The sequence below is a fragment of the Neofelis nebulosa genome, chromosome 6 (assembly GCF_028018385.1).
Source record: "Neofelis nebulosa isolate mNeoNeb1 chromosome 6, mNeoNeb1.pri, whole genome shotgun sequence".
NCBI lineage: Eukaryota > Metazoa > Chordata > Mammalia > Carnivora > Felidae > Neofelis > Neofelis nebulosa.
In genome coordinates this window covers 108,987,064-109,008,563 of record NC_080787.1, presented here as the reverse complement: position 1 = coordinate 109,008,563, position 21,500 = coordinate 108,987,064, and the positions used below count along the sequence as shown (strand labels likewise).

General features: G+C 35.0%; 1 protein-coding gene across 2 annotated transcripts in view; it reads right to left on the bottom strand.

The window, feature by feature from the left end:
- KPNA5 (karyopherin subunit alpha 5) overlaps window positions 1-21,500 on the bottom strand; it is a 43,854-nt gene extending 22,354 nt beyond the window's left edge. The window contains exons 1-7 of one of the 2 annotated variants that reach the window (XM_058735067.1): window positions 21,344-21,500; window positions 15,490-15,623; window positions 13,867-13,968; window positions 13,648-13,747; window positions 12,034-12,128; window positions 10,941-11,072; window positions 8,698-8,786 (exon numbers count right to left, since the gene is read on the bottom strand). In XM_058735067.1, coding sequence (XP_058591050.1) covers window positions 8,698-8,786; window positions 10,941-11,072; window positions 12,034-12,128; window positions 13,648-13,747; window positions 13,867-13,968; window positions 15,490-15,623; window positions 21,344-21,347 — 656 coding nt within the window. In that variant the 5' untranslated portion in view covers window positions 21,348-21,500. Of the gene's footprint in view, window positions 1-8,697; window positions 8,787-10,940; window positions 11,073-12,033; window positions 12,129-13,647; window positions 13,748-13,866; window positions 13,969-15,489; window positions 15,624-20,638; window positions 20,758-21,343 lie in introns of those variants that run through there. The other variant, XM_058735068.1, reaches the window with a different exon arrangement.

The window sequence follows — 21,500 nt, the reverse complement described above, 5'->3', positions numbered from 1 at the left end:
GGGAGATGACCCAAATAGATAAAATCATGAATGAAAATGGAATTATTACAACCAATCCCTCAGAAATACAAGCAATTATCAGGGAATACTATGAAAAATTATATGCCAACAAACTGGACAAACTGGAAGAAATTGACAAATTGTAAGCACCCACAAACTTCCAAAACTCAAACGGGAAGAAATAGAAAATTTGAATAGACCCATAACCAGTGAGGAAAATGAATCAGTTATTAAAAATCTCCCAACAAATAAGAGTCCAGGACCAGATGGCTTCCCTGGGGAATTCTACCAGACATTTAAAGCAGAGATAACACCTATCCTTCTCAAACTGTTCCAAAAAATAGAAAGGGAAGGAAAACTTCCAGACTCATTCTATGAAGCCAGCATTACTTTGATTCCCAAACCAGACAGAGACCCAGAAAAAAAAAGAGAACTATAAGCCAATATCCCTGATGAATATGGATGCAAAAATTCTCAACAAGATACTAGCAAATTGAATTCAACAGCACATAAAATTATTCACCATGATCAAGTAGGATTCATTCCTGGGCTGCATGGCTGGTTCCACATTCGTAAATCAATCAACGTGATACATCACATTAATAAGATAAGAACCATATGATCCTGTCAATCGAGGCAGAAAAGCTTTTGACAAAATTCAGCATCCTTTCTTAATAAAAACCCTCGAGAAACTCAGGATAGAAGGAACACATTTAAACATCATAAAAGCCATTTATGAAAAGCCCACAGCTAATACCATCCTCAATGGGGAAAAACTGAGAGCTTTCCCGCTGAGATCAGGAACACGACAGGGATGTCCACTCTCACTGCTGTTGTTTAACATAGTGTTGGAAGTTCTAGCATCAGCAATCAGACAACAAAAGGAAATCAAACGCATCAAAATTGGCAAAGATGAAGTCAAGCTTTCACTTTTTGCAGGTGACATGATACTATATGTGGAAAACCCGACAGATTCCACCAAAAGTCTGCTAGAACTGATACATGAATTCAGCAAAGTCGCAGGATACAAAATTAATGTACAGAAATCAGTTGCATTCTTATACACTAATAATGAAGCAACAGAAAGACAAATAAAGAAACTGATCCCATTCACAATTGCACCAAGAAGCATAAAATACCTAGGAATATACCTAACCAAAGATGTACAAGATCTGTATGCTGAAAACTATAGAAAGCTTATGAAGGAAATTGAAGAAGATACAAAGAAATGGGAAAAACATTCTGTGTTCATGGATTGGAAGAATAAATGTTGTCAAAATGTCAATACCACCCAAAGCTATCTACACATTCAATGCAACCCCAATCAAAATTGCACCAGCATTCTTCTTGAAGCTAGAACAAGCAATCCTAAAATTTGTATGGAACCACAAAAGGCCCCAAATAGCCAAAGTAATTTTGAAGAAAACCAAAGCATCACAATCCCAGACTTTAGCCTCTACTACAAAGCTGTAATCATCAAGACAGCATGGTACTGGCACAAAAACAGACACATAGACCAATGGAATAGAGTAGAGGCTCCAGAATTGGACCCACAAATGTATGGCAAACTAATGTTTAACAAAGCAGGAAAGAGTATCCAATGGAAAAAAGACAGTCTCTTTAACAAATGGTGCTGGGAGAACTGGACAGCAACATGCACACAAATGAAACTAGACCACTTTCTTACACCATTCACAAAAATAAACTCAAAATGGATGAAGGACCTGAATGTGAGACAGGAAACCATCAAAACCCTAGAGGAGAAAGCAGGAAAAAACCTCTCTGACCTCAGCTGCAGCAATTTCTTACTTGACACATCTCCAAAGGCAAGGGAATGAAAAGCAAAAATGAACTATTGGGACCTCGTGAAGATAAAAAGCTTCTGCACTGCAAAGGAAACAATCAACAAAACTAAAAGGCAACCGACAGAATGGGAAAAGATATTTGCAAATAACATATCAGACAAAGGGCTAGTATCCAAAATCTATAAAGAGCTCACCAAACTCCATACCCGAAAAACAAATAATCCAGTGAAGAAATGGGCAGAAGACATGAATAGACACTTCTCTAAAGAAAACATCCAGATGGCCAACAGGCACATGAAAAAATGCTCAACGTCACTCCTCATCAGGGAAATACAAATCAAAACCACACTCAGATATCACCTCACGCCAGTCAGAGTGGCCAAAATGAACAAATCAGGAGACTATAGATGCTGGAGAGGATGTGGAGAAACAGGAACCCTCTTGCACTGTTGGTGGGAATGAAAACTGGTGCAGCCACTCTGGAAACAGTGTGGATGTTCCTCAAAAATTAAAAATAGATCTATCTTATGACTGCTAGGAATTTACCCAAGGGATACTGCTAGGAATTTACAGGAGTGCTGATGCATAGGGGCACTTGTACCCCAATGTTTATAGCAGCACTCTCAACAATAGCCAAATTATGAAAAGAGCCTAAATGTCCATCAACTGATGAATGGATAAAGAAACTGTGGTTTACATATATAATGGAATACTACTTGGCAATGAGAAAGAATGAAATCTGGCCTTTTGTAGCAACGTGGATGGAACTGGAGAGTGTTATGCTAAGTGAAATAAGTCATACAGAGAAAGACAGATACCGTATATTTTCACTCTTATATGGATCCTGAGAAACTTAACAGAAGACCATGGGGGAGGGGAAGGGAAAAAAAAAGAGAGGGAGGGAGACAAACCATAAGAGACTCTTAAAAACTGAGAATAAACTGAGGGTTGATGGCGGGTGGGAGGGAGGGGAAAGTGGGTGATGGGCATTGAGGAGGGCACCTGTTGGGATGAGCACTGGGTGTTGTATGGAAACCAATTTGACAATAAATTTCGTATTTAAAAAAAAAGAACTCTTGAAAACAGTCAAAAGTTTACAAAGAAAACTTTTAAATAGGAAAGGGCTAAAATGTGGTGGGCTTTAAACAGCATAATTTACCCTTGCCCAACTCCCTCCCCACTCTGGCAGCAGTCTTTTTTACATTTTTTTTTTAATGTTTATTTATTTTTGAGAGAGACAGAGACAGAGTTGAGCAGGGGAGGGGCAGAGAGAAAGGGAGACAGAATCCGGAGCAGCCTCCAGGCTCTGAGCAAGCTGTCAGCACAGAGCCTGAGGTGGGGCTCAAACCCACAAACCGACAGATCATGACCTGAGCTGAAGTCAGAGGCTTCAGCTGAGCCAACTGAGCCACCCAGGCACTCCCTGGCAACAGTCTTGAAGAAGAAAGCTAGAGCTCCCACTGTGAGTTCCTGGTTCTAAAAATAGAGCTAAAGAGGCGTGTTTCCGAGAAATTGTGTCTGTCTGTTTTGGTCTGTGTGGGTGCTGCCTGCAGGACTGATGCAGGGGGCTTGACTTTGTTTTGTCTAACTAGGAACTCCTCATTAAGACCAGCAGCTAAATTCTCATCAAAATCCATGGAGGACAGAAGGCAATGAGATTTATATTTAATCTGCTGAAAAAAAAAAAAAAAAAGCTGTCAACTAAGAATTCTGTATCCTACAAGAATTCTATATCATGTAAAACTATCCTTCAAAATAATCAAAGAGAGAGTAAAAGATTCCCTGTACAACAAAAGCTGAGAAAATTCATCACTAGTAGATTTGCTTTACAAAATAACTAAAACTGAAAGCACAGTAAACAGTAACTCAAAACCAGAAGAAAAAAAAAGAACACTGCTAAAAATAACTATATAGGTTAATATAAAAGGTAGTAGTTTTGATTTGTAATTTTTCTTTTTTTCTATAGGATTTAAAAAATAAATAAAGTAATAATTATAAGTCGATGTTAACTGGCATACAATGTACAATGTTATTTTTGACAATAGCAACTTAAAGGAGGTAGGACAGTAATATACAGGAGCAAAGTTTTTTCATAAGATTGAGATTAAATTGGTATTAATTTAAACAAGGTTATTGTAAGTTTAAGATGTTAACTGTACTCCCTGGATTAATCATTAAGAAAATAACTAGAAAATATACAGAAAAGGAGATGAGAAAGGAATCAATACCATATCTTACCACAAAAAATCAAACACAAAAGAAGGCAATAAGGAACTGAGAAGCAAAAAAGATATAAAACATACAGAACACAATAAAATGGCAGAAGTCCTTCCTTGTCAGTATTTATGCTGATTACAAATGGATTAAAGCCTTCAATTAGAAGGCAGTGACTGGCAGAATACATTTTTTAAAAACCCAAAAATAAACAAGCAACAATCTATAAGCCATCTATAATAAACTTTACAAGATACTCACTTTAGATTTAAAGGCACAAAGAGGCTGAAAGTGAAAGGATGGAATCAGATAAATACTAATTATATTAGTATCAGATAAACAGACTTCAAGTTAAAAGTTATTTTAAGGTGGGGTGCCTGGGTGGCTCAGTTGGTTAAGCCACTGACTCTTGATTTCAGCTCAGGTCATGATCCTACGGTTCATGGGTTCGAGCCCCAAGTCTGGCTCTGCACTGACAATGTGGGGCCTGCTTGGGATTCTCTCTTTCTCTCTGCCCCTCCCCCCTGCTCGCTCACTCTCTCTCTTAAAATAAATAAACTTAAAAAAAAAGTTATTTTAAGAGACAACACGAATACTATATATTGATAAAAAAAATCAATCCATAATGAAGATATAACACTTAAATCTTATAAAACCTAACAACACAGCAAAGTATACAAAGCAAAAATGGTTACACCTGAAGGAAGAAATACACAGTTGAACAATCATAGTTAGAAACTTCAATATACTGTTTTCAGTAATGGATAGAACACCTAGATAGATGATCAGCAAAAAAACAGGGAACTTCAACAAGACTATAAACCAACTAAATATAAAAGACACCTATACAACATTCAACTCAGTAACAACAGAATATATATTCTTCTCAAGTGCACATTAAACATTCCTCAGGATATACTGTATGTTAGATCACAAAGCACTACCAATGAACAAGTCAAAAAAGAAATCCAGGAACAAATTTCACCTAAATACCATCAAAAAAATAATAAAATACTTAGGAATAAATTTAATCAGTTTGTACCCTGAAAACAGATTCATATGGAATTGCAAGGAACCCTCTATAGCTAAAACAACCTTAACCAAAAAAAGAAAATTGAAGGACTCACGTGTTCTCATTTCAAAATCTACCACAAAGGTACTGAAATCAAAACAATATGGTACTGGCATAAGGATAGATGTATATATCAATGGAACAGAATTAAGAATGAACCCACACATGTATAGTCAACTCATTTACAACAAAGGTGTCAAGACTGTTCAATGGGGAAAGAATATTTTGTTCAACAAATCATGCTGGGATAAGTGAATGCCCAAATGCAACTCACATCATATAAAAAAAAAATAACTCAAAATGGATCAAAGATGTAAATATAAGAGCTAAGACCGTAAGATTCTTAGAAGAGAACATAATGGCAAATATTCACAACCTTAAATTTGGCAATGGTTTCTTACATACGACACCAAATGCATAAGCAACAAAAGGAAAAAACAGACACATTGGATTTCATCAATTTAAAAAACTTTTGTGAATCAATGGACACTATCAAGAGAGTAAAGACAACCCAGAGAACGCAAAACAAAACAAAACAAAACAAACTGTAAATCATTTACCTGATAAGAATCTATTCAGAATATATGAAGAAATCTTTTTTTTTAATGTTTATTTATTTTTGAGAGAGAGAGACAGAGCGCGAGCAGGGGAGGGGCAGGGAGAGAGGGAGACACAGAATCCGAAGCAGGCTCCAGGCTCTGAGCTGTCATCACAGAGCCTAATGCGGGACTTGAACTCATGAACCGTGATATCATGACCTGAGCCTAAGTTGGACACAACCGACTGAACCACCCAGGCACCCCTATGAAGAATTCTTGTAACACAACAAAGAGACAAATAACTAAATTTAAAAAAATACTCAAAAGACTTAATAAACATTCTCCAAAGAAAATATACATATGGCCAACAAACCTATGAAAAGATGTTCAATGCAAATCAAAGCAAAATGAGATACCGTCTTACAGCCTTAAATCAGAATCAGAATAACAGATAACAAGCGCTGATGAGAATATGGAAAACCTGAAACTCTCATACATTGCTGGTGGGAATGTAAAATGGTACTGCTGCTATGGAAAACAGTTCGGTGATTCTTAAACAGTTAAAGATAGAATTACCATACAACCCAGCAATTCTATTCATAGGTATATACCTAAAAAGAATGAATGCTCACAGGAATACTATATAATCAAAAGATGGGGGGGGAAAAACCCCAAATGACCATCAACTGATGAATAAGGGAACAAAATACAATAGAATATTATTCAGCCACAAAAATAATGAAGTACTGATACATGCTATAATATGGATGAACCTTGAAAACAATATGCTAAGTGAAAGAAGCCAGATACAAAAGGTCACACAACGTATGATTCCATTTTTATGAAATATCCAGAATAGCCAAATCCACAGAAACAGTGGATTAGTGATTTCCCAGAGCTGAGGCTGTGAGGAAATAGGATATGACAGCTTAATGGGTAATGCAGTTTCTGCTTGGGGTGTTAAAAGTTCTGGAACTAAATAATTGTGATAGGTACAAAACACTGCTTAATGCCAGTGAGCTGTATATTTTAAAACAGTCAAAATGGTAAATTTTGTTATATTATCTTTTATCATATATAAAAACAAAATCTGTTCTACATGTCTTCCTACAGTCTTTGAAACCTAAAATTGTAACACATTTAGAAATAAAATAATTATATTGACGTTTTATATCAGGGATTGAGAAACTTTTTAAATAAATATTTTAGGCTTTGCACACCTTTCTGTGTAGTAACTATTCAACTGTGCTGACGTAGCATGAAAGCAACCATAGATATTAAGTAAGCAAATGGGAATGACTATGTTACAATAAAATTTAATTTACAAAACAGGAAGCAGGCCGGATTTGGCCTGAGGACTGCAGTTGTCCAAGCTCTGTTGTATACTACTCTTCTTTAACTATATTAATGGGGTTATTATATAAATTAAAGTTGAACTAAATTAAAACAACAAATGTGTCAGTATATGAAGTCTATAGTAGTAAGAAGTTTACATTTACCGAGCGGTTTATGTTTACTGAAAAGTTATATTTACTGATATCAAATGAAGTAAAGTAAAACAAATTAAAACTCAAACAGAATTGATAAAACCATTAACAGAAGTTTTACATTTACTTATCAACTAAAATGTGAACTTCAATGTGAACAACAGATAATCCATAATCTTTTTTAAGCTAGTAACTTTCATCCTTTTGCCCAACTAAAGTGTATGCATCTGGTAGCTAAGTTGACATAATTTCTTCTTCACTATCTTTCTCAATTTTTTAATGAAACTGAAACTTACTTTTTAAGCCTATTCTTTTTCTGAAATTTATTATGTTTATAACTATTTAGCTGGGTGCTTTTGTTCTCCTTTAGAGCTTTATTTTTTTGTTTTGTTTTGTTTTGTTTCTTTGGTCATGATTAAAATTTCCTTAAACATTTAAAGGAATCAGAATTAAGAAATGCTTACATATTATTTCATAAACCATTACCAACTTGAAATACTAACAAATAAGAAAATGAGACAGCAAAAGTAAAAAGAAACAAAGTGCTCAATCAATCTACAAACCCTATAATCAGGCCAGAAAAATCTCAAATTGAAAATTTAAGAGATACTTTTAACAGTATGAAATTCAAAATAACTCTGATATTGAACTCTAAATCAGTATTTTATTTTATAGCACAGCTAAATTCTCCAACACTTTGGAACATTAACTTTGAACAAGCCCAAAGTTAATGATATAGCAAGTGGTTCAGTGGCCTGCACATACTAAATATTCGATGTTATTGAGTGAAATGCTGAGAAATCACTCTATTCATGGAAAGTTACCCTCTCTAAAAGAATAAAATATCTTTTGCAAACTAGTATCTAAAGTTTATTCTTCCTATTCAATTTTTCAGCTTGGAGAGAATGACTAATAGCACAGAAATGACAAAATTTTTCCTTTCAACCATCTCAACTAGTTTTTTTCTTTTTCACTACTTGCCAGTGGCAATTAGCCTAAAAAAAGATCTTTTTAGTGAAAGGTAGCCAAGATGAATAAAGGAATTTAACTTTCAAATAATTTTATGAAATTTCTATAAAGGATTTAGAATAATTCCTTTTTAAAAAAAAACGTGTAATGTATTTGGAAAAGAAACCACTAGATAAATCGTTTAAGTAAAATTCTAACTCTGAAAGAAAAATCTCTTATGATCTTTGTTCTCTGAACATTTCAAAATCAAATATAAAAACCTGATACCCTAAATACATCATCTGTTCATGCACTAAAGATTCCATGCTTTAGCAAAACTTAAATTTTTACTGTAGTGCAACTACTTATATCCTCATTTTGTAGAATTATTTCAGCACAGTAAGCATCAAGCACACAATGAACACTGTTAAGTATTGCTTAAGAAAAAATAAAGATGGATACGATAAAAGTAGAAACATTTTTAATCTACTTTCAAGCTATTACTCTTGGTACAGCTAAACAGAAGCCAAATTTAAAAGCATCACTGAAGAACATAATTGTGTATACAGAAATATACTGCAGAATATAATTTTTTTCCCAAAACTAGTATTCATTTGTGATAAAGTACTTACTCTAAAAGAGGTGGAAGTATTTCACAATTCAAAACAAAATCTCTGCATTCGGCATTGTCACCAGCAATATTGCCAAGTGCCCAAACAGCCTTAGAAAAATGAGAAAGAGATATCCTGTTACAACAATATCTTAAATAAGATGCTTTCTCTTACAAATAAGATTTTAGTACAGAATGAACAAAGTAATAGCTTCCAAGATGTTTAAAAAAACAAAACATTCTAGATGGACAGTAAGAAAAGTTTAAAAGTGCCATTTACTAATATTTTTAGTCAAACTCAAGGATTGGGCATTAAACAATTTTTTCATTACATACTAGTGAAATGTTTATTCTGTTCAACAAAGAGACTGTCTACTCCGAATCTACATGGATTCAGATAAGATATATTAATTTAGTGAATTATTTAATTACTTATACTAGAGGTTTGCTCTTATGCCAAGGAATCCACTCACTGGGAAGGGACTGATTTGTAAAAAAAGGGAAGGAGACACAAAACACAGAAAAGTGAGGTAAAGCTAATATAAGAATTGGCTTGGGATTGATCTTTGAAAATAAGTTTAGAATTAGTCCAGGTTCATCATAATTTTTTTAAATAATTGGAAATAAAGATTCACTTATTAAACTTCAATTAAATGATAAATTCTACAAATACAAATCATCATTTCATTATATTCTTAATCAAATTTTTCAAGTAAGTACACAAGTAGACAAGTTACGTTTTTCAATTGACAAAGTTTTAACATTTAAAACATGAGTTAATATTTTTAACATCAACTCTAGACCTAAGTTTATTTTCTATTTTTTTTTTAATTTTTTTTTTTAACGTTTATTTATTTTTGAGACAGAGACAGCATGAACAGGGGAATGTCAGAGACGGAGGGAGACACAGAATCTGAAACAGGCTCCAGGCTCTGAGCGGTCAGCACAGAGCCCGACACGGGGCTCGAACTCATGGACCGCGAGATCATGACCTGAGCCGAAGTCGGATGCTTAACCGACTGAGCCACCCAGGCGCCCCTATTTTCTATTTTTTTTTTTAAGAAAAACCTTCTATAAGGGGCACTGAATGGCTCAATCGGTTAAGTGTCCAACTCTTGATCTTGGCTCAGGTCATGATCTCATGGCTCATGAGTTCAACCCCTGCATTGGGGCTCTGTGTTGGCATTGCAGAGCCTGCTTGGGATTCTCTCTCTCTCCCTCTCCCTCTAACCCTCCCCATCTGTCTCACTCTGAAAATAAATAAAATAAACTCAAAAAAAAAAAAGAAAGAAAGATCTTTTATGAGATAGGTGCTTTAACCAAGTAAGCCATATATAGCTACCTTAAGAAAACTCTTTTAAATTAATGATATTTTTCACCCTGTGGAATTGATATTCTATTGGTGGGGAAATCAATACATATAACTTTTTTGGAGGTCAACTTTGAAATATGTAATAAGAACTTAAAATTTTTTCTTTTACCATAATTAAGTCATTTTTCCTAATGAAATAATCAAGAGACAGATAAAGATTGATATATAATGTTCCTCACATATCAGTAACATTAATAAGCTAGAAATAACACGATGTATAATATAACTGAGGGATAGATAACAAATTATGGTAATATATCTGACTAGATAATGAGTAATCAATAAATCTTCTTGGAAGAATAATTAATGTCATTAGAAAAGGCTCCTAATATCAATGCTATGTGGGGGGGAAAAACCCCATATACTGTATATATAAAACTAAACAGATGAATGGACAACAGATAAATTTGCCATAAAAACAGTTCAAAACAAAAATACATTTTATTTTTTGTTGGTACAAATCATATGTGATTAAAATTTCCCTCTTACAACAACTATGAGAATTTATTTATGTTTATTTTAAAACAGTTCTATTAAAAATAATGTGATATTTAAAAACAACAACAACAACAACAAAATAATCTATGGACAAGCAAAGAATGAGGAGTCAGACCAGCCCAGGTTTAAAACTTGGTTCAGCCATTCACTGTGACTTTGGGTAAATTACTAACTTTCTAGGTCTCAGTATGCTCTGTTATACATGGGAATAGTAATTTTTGATAGTTGAGATCATACAGAGAACCCAGGATTATGCCTGAGACAGTGCATTCTACTTTCATTCTAATTTGACACCAAATAGAAATTACTGTGTTTTAAGAAATGAAATGCACATGCAACTCTCAAGAAAACATGAAAATCTAGTAAACATAACCATTCGTATTAGAAACATATACCTGTTCTTGCACATCTTCATGTTCTGAATTAAGAAGTTTGATAAAAATTGGAACAGCTCCAGTTTCAATCACTACCTTGGTATGCAGAAAAGTTCCAGATGCTATATTAGTTAATGCCCATGCAGCTTCAAACTAAGGAAAAATAGAAGTAGAATAAGTGAGAGCACCAAAGAAATGTCAAAAAGAAGGGAAAGAGGGAGAGTAAAGACTTAGCTGAACAACCTGGTAGACTGATTTACAACTAGTAAAATTAATCAGATTTCATAAATAAAAACTCTTAATTTTGAAAAAGGACTCAATCTGGGGCGCCTGGGTAGCTCAGTCGGTTGAGCGTCCAACTTAGGCTCAGGTCATAATCTCAAGGTTTGTGAGTTTGTGCCCCACAGCAGGCTCTGTGCTGACAGCTCAGAGCCCATTTCAGATCCTCTGTCGTCCTTTCTGCCCCTCCCCTGCTCTCTCTCTCAAAAATAAATAATAAAAACATTAAAAAAAAAGACTCAATCTGGAAAAATAAGAACTGAAAAAAATAGAATGAAAATGTATAAAATCATGAACAATAAATGAACACATCTGAAATTATAATTCACAAAACTAATGTTTAGTATTAAAGAGTCAGGTATTCTGACAGAAGCAATGCTCTTTTGGACAAACCTAACTTTTTATAATTAGTAAATTATATTGATTAGTTCTTTTTTTTTTTTCAAAAAAAAACCTTAATCACATAAAAATATTTTAAGAGGTAAAAGAGCTTATACTAAAATGTTACAACCCTAATTAGCTAAGGGTCAAAAAAATTTACCCATTAATATTTTGAGGTTTTCTAAAACAAAAAATTTATTAAAGGTTGACAGCTACAAAATTTTTATTAAATTAAGAATGACTTTATATACTTTTCCCAAAATTGTTTAACAGAACAAACGTTCCTAGGAGAAACCAGCATTGCAAACATGACCAGGGCCAGACAGGTGGCACCACCTCTCCCTTTATTCCTGAATGCTTAAATATATTCAGTACTGTAGAACTTACTTTCACTAGAAACTTTAATCACATGTTATTTCTGGAAAGAATTAAGAAAGAAAACTTTAGAACTCACTTGTAAAGTACAATTTTCATTTCTTTCAAGAAATTTCACAAATCTCTGTACAACTCCTGGTTTCTGTATAACCTGATCAATTGGTGGATTAGGTTCTAAAAATTAAAAAGAATTAAGTTATTACATGACACAAAAAGACAATAATCTGGTCCCGGTGTCAATTAACAGGACACACAAAGTAACTTTCCTAGGTTTCACTGACCAAGTTTAAAAGCCTCAGGTGTATTTAATTGAAGTAAACAAATGTTCTCCTAATTGCAATGTTTACTGCAAATTCTTTTACATTGACCACAGTAAGACAAATCCTAAAATATTTCCTATACAAATATTTAATTTTGTAAGTTGAAGGCTATTTCAAAGGTCACCTTCGCAACATGGAGTATTTCAGTCTAACATTCGAAACACCAACTGAAAGATAATGCTCCCTCTAATTCTTCATAAGCATACTCCACTTTCCAGGGATGTCCCCTTCCCTGTCAACCATTGCTAATGCTTTCCAGTCAAGTTATGTTCCATTTTGTCAGAGTATAATCCATTATTTACAGAAATGCTACTGAACTATTAGTATTCTTCATAAATTTTCATGAAATGCAGAGGACTTTTGAGAACCACAAAATCTCTAGGAAATTTTCAAACAAAGATACGCAAAAATAAAACCAAGATATTTTAGCGATTGGCAATCTAAGTACCAAAAAGTCTTTCTTCTCCCTTGGTTTCAACAAAAAGTATATTCTTATGGTTCCCCAGCAACTTCTTGGTTAGTGTTCCTTATTTATCAGTCAGTATAGCATAAGACTCTTGAGCTCCAGGTTTTGAGTGAGTTCAAGCGCCATGCTGGGTGTGGTGCCTACTTAAAAAAAAAAAAAATTAATTAATTAACTTTATTAAAAAAAATAGATATTTTTTAAAAAGTTTTTTATTTTGAGAGAGAAAGAGACAGCGTGCGTGTGCACAAGCCGGGGAGGGGAAGACAGAGAAGGAGAGAGAGAGAATCCCAAGCAGGCTCTGTGCTATCACTGTGTAGCCTGACATAGGGCTTAAACTCACTAACTGTGAGATCATGACATGAGCCAAAATCAAGAGTTGGACGCTTACTCGACTGAGCCATCCAGGGACCCCCTCCAAAAATATATCTTATTTAAAAGTACATTTTAAAGAAAAATTAAGACGTACAGACAAAGAAGAGTGCCTTAAAAAAAAATCCAATAAATAAAACTCTAGTGCAGAATCTTGTAATATCAAATAAGCATACTGAAATGGGTGATGGGTTAAGGAGCGCACTTGGTATGATGAGCACTGGAGGTTATATGTAAGCAATGAATTACTAAATTCTACTTCTGCAACCAATATACACTATATGTTAACTAACTAGAATTTAAATACAAATTTGGAGGGAAAAAAAAGTGACATCAATTTTAAATCGTGTCATTACAAGTTCAGTTCATTATCCATTAGCATTAGCAAATTTTAAAGCTTATTTTATCATGTTGATCTAGGAAAAGTAATGACCCATAGCCTTCTTTTATTAAATGATTAAATTTTCTGGTTTTATAAGATAAATGTACTAAATTAAATTGCTTATTAAAAATCAATTCGTAAAATAATAATTCTTACCTTTAGAAAGCAGCTTTCTAAATTTCTGTGTTGCTGTAAGCTGTTGATCAGCGTTATTAGAAAAAATCATCTGAACCATATCTGTGGTGATAACTTCTTCCTAAAACACAGAAAATATAATTTATCATTTAAATATTTTATATGAATAATATTTGCTGTATCCACTACCTCCAAAATATTATTGAAGTAGAATCTGAAATATATTTTTGTAATATCTACCTCTGGAATAGGTACAGTGGAACTGATATCTGGATCCTGGATTGGACTTTCTAGCATAGATTCATCATTTCTGGGCAAAGAGACATTTCTGCGTTTGAACAGCTGTAATAAAGAACAAACACTTTATACATAAAACACTGAATTCCCATAGAATTATATTTTTCATTTAAGTGTACAAAACAAACTAATAATCTTATCACTTAAAATTCCAAATATTTTAGGTGTTTCTCAATCACTATGCCATGAAGACCTTAATAACCTTTGAGAAGTTAAACTTTCCAAGCTAGGTTAGCCTCTATCCTGCAGATTGCTCGAAGTCATTCTTAATTTCAGATCTTTTACCAATGGCGGGTCCCTTCAGTGCAGTACACATTTATGTTTTATAGTACTTATAAAAGCACATATGCTCACACTAGTGTATGAGATGTCTAAAAATTTTTCAAAAATTTTTCCAAGAAATCTTAATAAAAAAGCAAATTAGTTACCTAAGAAAAATAATGTGGCATATTAACACACTTAGTATATCAGATTAATAAGGAATAGAGAACAACTCTCAAGAAAGATGGCCCTATCCTTATTATTTCAGAAGTGAAAAAAATAATAAAGAAAAAAAAAGATAAGAGAAATAAAGCATAGAGAAGTCACTGAGTAGGATGCATAGATACATTTCCTACATCACTGAGTAGGATGCATAGATACATTTCCTACATCACTGAGTAGGATGCATAGATACATTTCCTAGATACATTTCCTATGTAGATACATTTCCTACATTTCCTACATAGAGGAAAATTTCTGGTATCATATTCTTTTTGATAGCTAAATAATTACCACTCTTCTTCAGCCAGTATAGTTCTTTCTAATCATTCACTCAACAGATTTTTTTAATTTTTTTTTTGAGTTCCTACTATAATATAGTTAGGACTGTGCTAGATAATACAGATAGGGAGATGACAAATCATATTTATAAAACAGGGTCTTTCTCTACTTTCTTCATTGCTAGCCCTTTCTGCAAATTAGTTTTAATTTATGCATGTGAAGACTATACCCTCTTAATTACTTATAAATATTTCTAAACTTAAGTATAACTTGGAATGAAAAGCATTGAGAGGCACTCTTTCTAATGATGTTTCTATTCCTTATGTCACATATACAAAGTTCAGAACAGAGAAGTCTTAGAGATCTAGCTGGCTGATGAGACTACAGAAGGAATAGTATGATCAGCATAGGAAGATGACTACAATTAACTTAAAAGCAAGAACTGTGAAAACCACAAAGCAACAAATGAATACAATATTTTTTGGGGAAGAATTTTACAATGACAAACAGAAGTGATCTAAACAGGCTTAAGGGTAAAAAATCCTTAGCACTGGGATAAAATATAATTAACAGAAAAGTTTTATCAATAGAACAGAAAAGATGTTCCTCTCAATGATTAAAAATAGTACAGGTTTCTGATTCATGAATTACTCCTGGAGTCTAACAAATTAAAGGACAGGCTTATATTCAATTTCCTAAAACACTTTTTCATTTAAAATTATCTAAAAATAAGCAATAATAACACAACTTCTAAAATCTATACAGTTTTGTGATAAACAGAATTAAATATTTTGAAACACCTACCTGTTCTTCCCTTTTTTGTTTTCGAAGCTGTATTCCTTCTTCTTCTCTTCGTCTGCGCATCTCTTGGGGGTTTAGGGCTTTGTTCTTATAACTTTTCATTCTATAGTTATCTTTCCCTGGACTAGCCATGGCATCTTAAGGTTAGGAGAGAAGAAACAGATACTTGTAACTCTCAAAACAACATGAAATGTTTACTCTAGGGAAACTAAGTTCATGCTTACTGCTTAAATAGAATTACAAAATCCATTCTAAAGATCATGTACAAAGAATACATTCCCTCATTCCCATAACAAAATTGGGGCAAAAGGACCAAATATTTTAAGGACTAAACTATCAAACAAATAATAGATTTTGGTCTAAACACAGATAAAGTCATTACCCTAACTTCACTGGTTTTAAGACGCACTCCCCAAACCCTGCTGTTTTAACCTTCCTGAAGTAGGAAACGTCTTATATTCACTGTCAGCCAGGAAATTATCAATCATGAAATAGTTGGGTAAAAAACTTCTAGGGGTGCCTGAGTGGCTCAGTCGGTTAAGCAGTTGACTCTTGATTTTGGCTCAGCTCATGATGTCATGGTTTGTGAAATGGAGTCCCACATCAAGCTCTGCGCTGAAGGGCAAAGCCTGGTTGGAATTCTCTCTCTCTCTTTCTCTCTCTCCCTCTCTCTCTCTCTCAAAATAAGTAAATAATAATTTTTTTTAAAAAACTTTTTATTTTTTAATGTTTATTTATTTTTGAGAGTGAGAGTGTGTGCATGCACAAGCAGGGGAGGAGCAGAGAGAGAGGGAAACACAGAATCCAAAGCAGGTTCTAGGCTCTCAGCTGTGAGCGGAGAGCCAGACGTGGGGCTCGAACCCATGAACCGTAAGATCGTAACTTGAGCCACAGTTGGATCCTTAACCAACTGAACCACCCAGGCGGCTCCAAAATAACATTTAAAAAAAAAAAAAAGAATTGAAAAAAAAAAACCTTCTAAGTTATGCTCCCAACAAGATCAAGAAATGGCCAGAATGAAATACCTTATTTTCAAGGGAACATGGTATTAGGCTTCAATAAGCACAGGTCAAATATTTTTGGGGGTCTGGCTTCTTTTATTTACTTAAAGTGCTGCCTTCAGAACTAAGACGGGGGGGCGCCTGGTGGCTCGGTCGGTGGCTCTGCCTCTCCCCTGTTCATGCTCTGTCTCCCCCCGAAAATAAAATAAAATGTTAAAAAAAATTAAAAAAAAAAAAACTAAGGCTGCATGGGTCATGACTTCAGTCATGACTGCAATACTAGTTTGCAGTACTATGGTATAATTAGTTCTCTTTAAATGCTGAAATACTTATATATTTTTAAGTAGTTTTATTATAAACGTATTTAAAAACATTAACATTTATATAAACATTTTCTTACAAATGCACTTACAGTATTTTATGTAACATGTCACATTTAAAATAATATAATAATTTTACTTTCAGAAACCAAAGAGAATATTGTGATCAATTAACACTATGAAGTAAACAGAAGAAAAAGGTTGGCATTTATCTGCTATCTCTGATGTCAAAGACAGACTAATGAAGTAGCAAATTATACTGTAATTAGTAGAGTAGCTGAAACATATGCATTGAATCCCGTGAAAGCCCAGAAGACCTAGCAGCTAACTGTGCCTCAGGGAGCTCTGAAAATCTTCACAGTTATCTTAAAGGAAGAGCAAGAATTTGCCAGGAAAGAGGATGAAAAGGGAAAGGGAAGGAACAAGCATTTCAAGCAGAGGGAATACATGCAAAGGCACAGTTCTTGGAGAAAACTGGCATAATCACAAAACAGTAAGAAATTAAGTGTGCCTAAATTAAATTCATGGGAGAAAAGGCAGGAGATAAAGCTAGAAATGTAACTAAGAACACCTATGGTTCCTGCAATGAGGTTGAGAAATTTGGATTTGATCCTAAGGAACAGAATTAAAGAAATTAAAGAGAAGATTGTTTTGAACTTTGATGATGAAGACCAGAACTAAATTAATAGTTACACTGGAAATGTAGAAGACTGTTGATTCCAGACACATTGCAGAAATTGATTCAAAAAGAATAAGAGACCAAATAAATATAAGAAATATGAGGTGAATAAGAAAAAGGAGTTTAGGAAACCCTATGGTTTTTAGCTTGAGCTATTTCAGTACAATGACAAAATAAGCCAAGACAGGGAATACAGATGGAGTATCAGAGGGATGGTTTTGTTTGATTGCTAGCTTGTTTTTGAGATGAAAACAATAAACTGTTTTCTTTTTAAAGTTACATACAGTAAAACAAGCACTCCTTTGGTATAAAGTTCTATGAATTTGACAAATGCACAGCATAAAACCATCACAATCAAGATACAAACAGCTCCATGACCCCTAAAAAACTTTGTCATGCTGGGGTGTCTGGGTGGCTCAGTCAGTTGAGCATCCGACTTTGGCTCTGGTCATGATCTCACAGTTCGGTTCGTGGGTTTGAGCCCCAGGTCAGGCTCTGTGCTGACAGCTCAGAGCCTGGAGCCTGCTTCAGATTCTGTGTCTCCTTCTCTCTCTGCCCCTCCCCCCCCAGAAGTAAATAGACATTAAAAAACATTTTTTTTAATAAAAAATAAAAAACTTCCTCATGCTGCTCCAATTAGCCCCTCTTCCACCCTTAATACCTGGCAATCACTGACTTGTTCTCTATCTCCACAGTTCTGACTTTTCCTGAATTTCACAGTAAGTGGAATAAAAACAGCGTATAGTCTTGAATTGGCTTCTTTCATTTAGCATAGTGTATCTATGAGATCCATATTGTTGGCATATATCAATAATTCATTCCTTATTGTTGAGTAGTATTCAATTGCATGCTTATATCACAGTTGCTCGATTCATTAGTTGAAGGACATTTAGGTTGTTTCTAATTTAGTACAATTATGAATAAATGTTATAAATATTCATGTACAGGTTTTTGTGTAAATATGTTTTCATTTCTCTCGGGTAAATATTTAGAAGTAGGACTGATGGATAACATGGTAAGTTTATGCCTCCCATTTTATAAGAAACTGCCAAACAGCAAAGTATTGTACCATTTTGTACTCCCATCAGCAATGTGTAAGAGTTCCTGTTGCTCTTTGTTCTGCTACAGTTGGTACTGCCAGAATTTTGTTGTTGTTAATTGTAGCCATTCTAATACATGTATAGTAACTTTCATTTTAAATGTGTTCAATTTATAATACTTAGGACACATACAGGAAATTTAGACCTATAGATGGTTAAAAATATGGGTCAAACCCCAGGAAGAATCCTAATTGATAATCCACGATCATGTACAGCTATAAAAGAAAGGTGACCAAGGATTGAAATCTTGAGGATGTTTATCTCTTAGTGGGAAAAGGAGCAAAGGACCAAAAAGAAATAGGTCAGAGAAATAAGAGAACCAGAAGAAAGAGGAAAGAGAAGAGAATTCAAAAGACAAGGTTGTATTTAATTTATAGTAGCACTGAAAACAGACCACTTGATTTATTCATTCTTTGATTCATCCAGCAAATCTAAGTGCCTACAATAAGCCAGGTGCCACACAAGGCATCAGATTTGATAATTAGGTCACTGGTAAAGACAGTGAGAGAAATTTCATTAGTGGTGGAGCTAAAAGTAGAATGGAAAAGGCTGAGCACTTCAGAATGATGTGAAAGATACTCTGTGCCTCTGAACTTAACACATGTACATTATAGCAATTAAGGTATATTTATACTTGACCAAAATCCTTCTTTAAAATAATTAATGAATTGATTTCAATAATACTGTGTGGACCTACAAATACTTATCATTAGAAACAGCTCAATCTAACTTTATTAATAAAAACAGTGCGCAGCAGTATTCCCTAAGCATTTCTATATATATAACCATTCTGGCTCATTAATAAGAGCTTTGGCTCTGAGATGAGAAAAAGATGAGTTCACTACGGAACAAACTGGACTTCAACATTAGTTGTTGACTTATGCTCAATAAATATAAAATATTTTAGCAAAATGAAATGTTCATAGTAATAAGTCTCTTAATGTTTATCGCCTACACATTAGGCTTTTCGAGGCCATCGGCCTCTAATCTTTTTTTGATCACACATCCTTACGTATGCAAAATATATTTGTGCAGGGGCACATGAGTGGCTCAGTCAGTTACACATCAAACTCTTGATTTGGGATCAGGTCATGATCTCACACTTCATGAGATCAAGCCCCACAACACATCAGGCTAAGAGTGCAGAGCGTGCTTGGGATTCTCTCTCCCTCTCCCTCTGCCCCTTTCCCACTTGTGCTCTTCTCTCTAAATAAATAAATAAATAAATAAATAAATAAATAAATAAATAAATTTGTGTATTCATCCTCAATGTTTATTTATATACAAGTATTACTAGCCTAATAATCTCTCCCATTACAAAATTCACAAATAGAAAAATTTTTTATAGAATAGTTTTAAAAGGTAAAGAAACAAGTTCTAGTGTTTTCTCCCCACATCTACTTCAGTTACCTTGTGCCTCTCCAGCCTACACACTGGACACTACTTCTAATTAATCATTAATCTAGGTGCCCACATTAAAATCTTTAATATAAATGGTAACCAAGTAAAATCTACCCCCAACAACTCATGTATCATTTGTTCCTTTTTCTGCTACTATTTAATACCTGCATCCTCACTGCAATTGCTTTAAAGGAGACATATAGTCCAAGAACAATCTCTAAAGGTACCTCACCAGAGAGGATTGTTCCCTTTTCTGTAAAATAACTTTAAAGACTACTTCAAAGGTTACCATCTCATACAAGTTATTTTAAATATAAGAAATGCCATTCAGATACTTTGAGACTGCAGAACAGAGATTCTTTCTCTCTCTCTTTCTCCCAGTTATAAGCTTATTTTTCACTCAGCTTTTTGAAAAACTGTTTTGAGGTTGGGCAAGTAATTGCATCTTGAACTTCTTCTAATATATATTAACGGAATTTCTTGTGCCCCTAAAGCCTCCATTTCTACGGGTCTGGATGCGTATTAGTAAAAATATAAGGCTGGTACAAAGGGGTAAGTGTTCTGACTACAGCCCCTATAACCAAACAAGCAGTACTTAAAGAGCTAAAGGATAAGGCTGTTTCTTGTTTACCAAAAAAGAAAATCGCTTACTGAGTGCTGTGATTAAGAGACATCAAGTCAGACGTAAAATGCTTTTAAAAGCCTAAGAGTAAATGCCGATGTCATATTCTTTTGAAGTATCACTATCTCGTTGCACACCTTTCGAATCCTTCGCCTCTCGTGCATTACCGAGGAAACACTTGTTAAATTTTCATCTTGGAACGGAGCTATTAGAAGCATCTATCCCACCCAGTCCCGCGTCGACATCCAGGTGGAGGAGGGAAGCTGGCGGACCGCGAGCGTGCGACAAGTAGGCCCCCGGGGCCAGCCGTGCGGTATTCTGGACACTGTGGAACTTCTAATAAGCTGCCGGACCCACACAGACGCTAGGTCCCAGGACTGAACGGCAACATTTGACCAGACCGTGTACCTCCGAGAACGGAGCTACCAAGGCACGGTGAAGCGGCACCGGGCAGGATGAGCTCGGCCGTTTAAGGCTCCTTCCGAGGGCCAGCCCGGCTGGCTGCGAGGATCTGTAATCCCCCGCACCGTCGCGTCAGCAAGGAAAAGGTCCGGCTGCCACGCCCCCGCCACCAATGTGTCCCTTAGGGAACCCTGCGAAAAACCCTAGCAGAATGGCCTGGTCCTCAAGCCTTCGCAAGGAAAGGGCTAAATACAGTGACCCCTGGAACCAGCAACCCCCAAAGGGACCAAACCCAAGCTTCACCCAAACTGGCCTGTATCACTCCCACTTACCCATTAATGTGGCACGATCTGCTGTCCCAACTTCCCAGTCCCCGGTTGCGGCGTCCGCTGCAGGTAACAGTGGGGTCGCCACTCCGCCCCTAGCGTTGAGCGTAGCGACAAGGTTCGCAACTCAAAATGGCGGCTACCTGCGCCCCTTCCCCGAGAC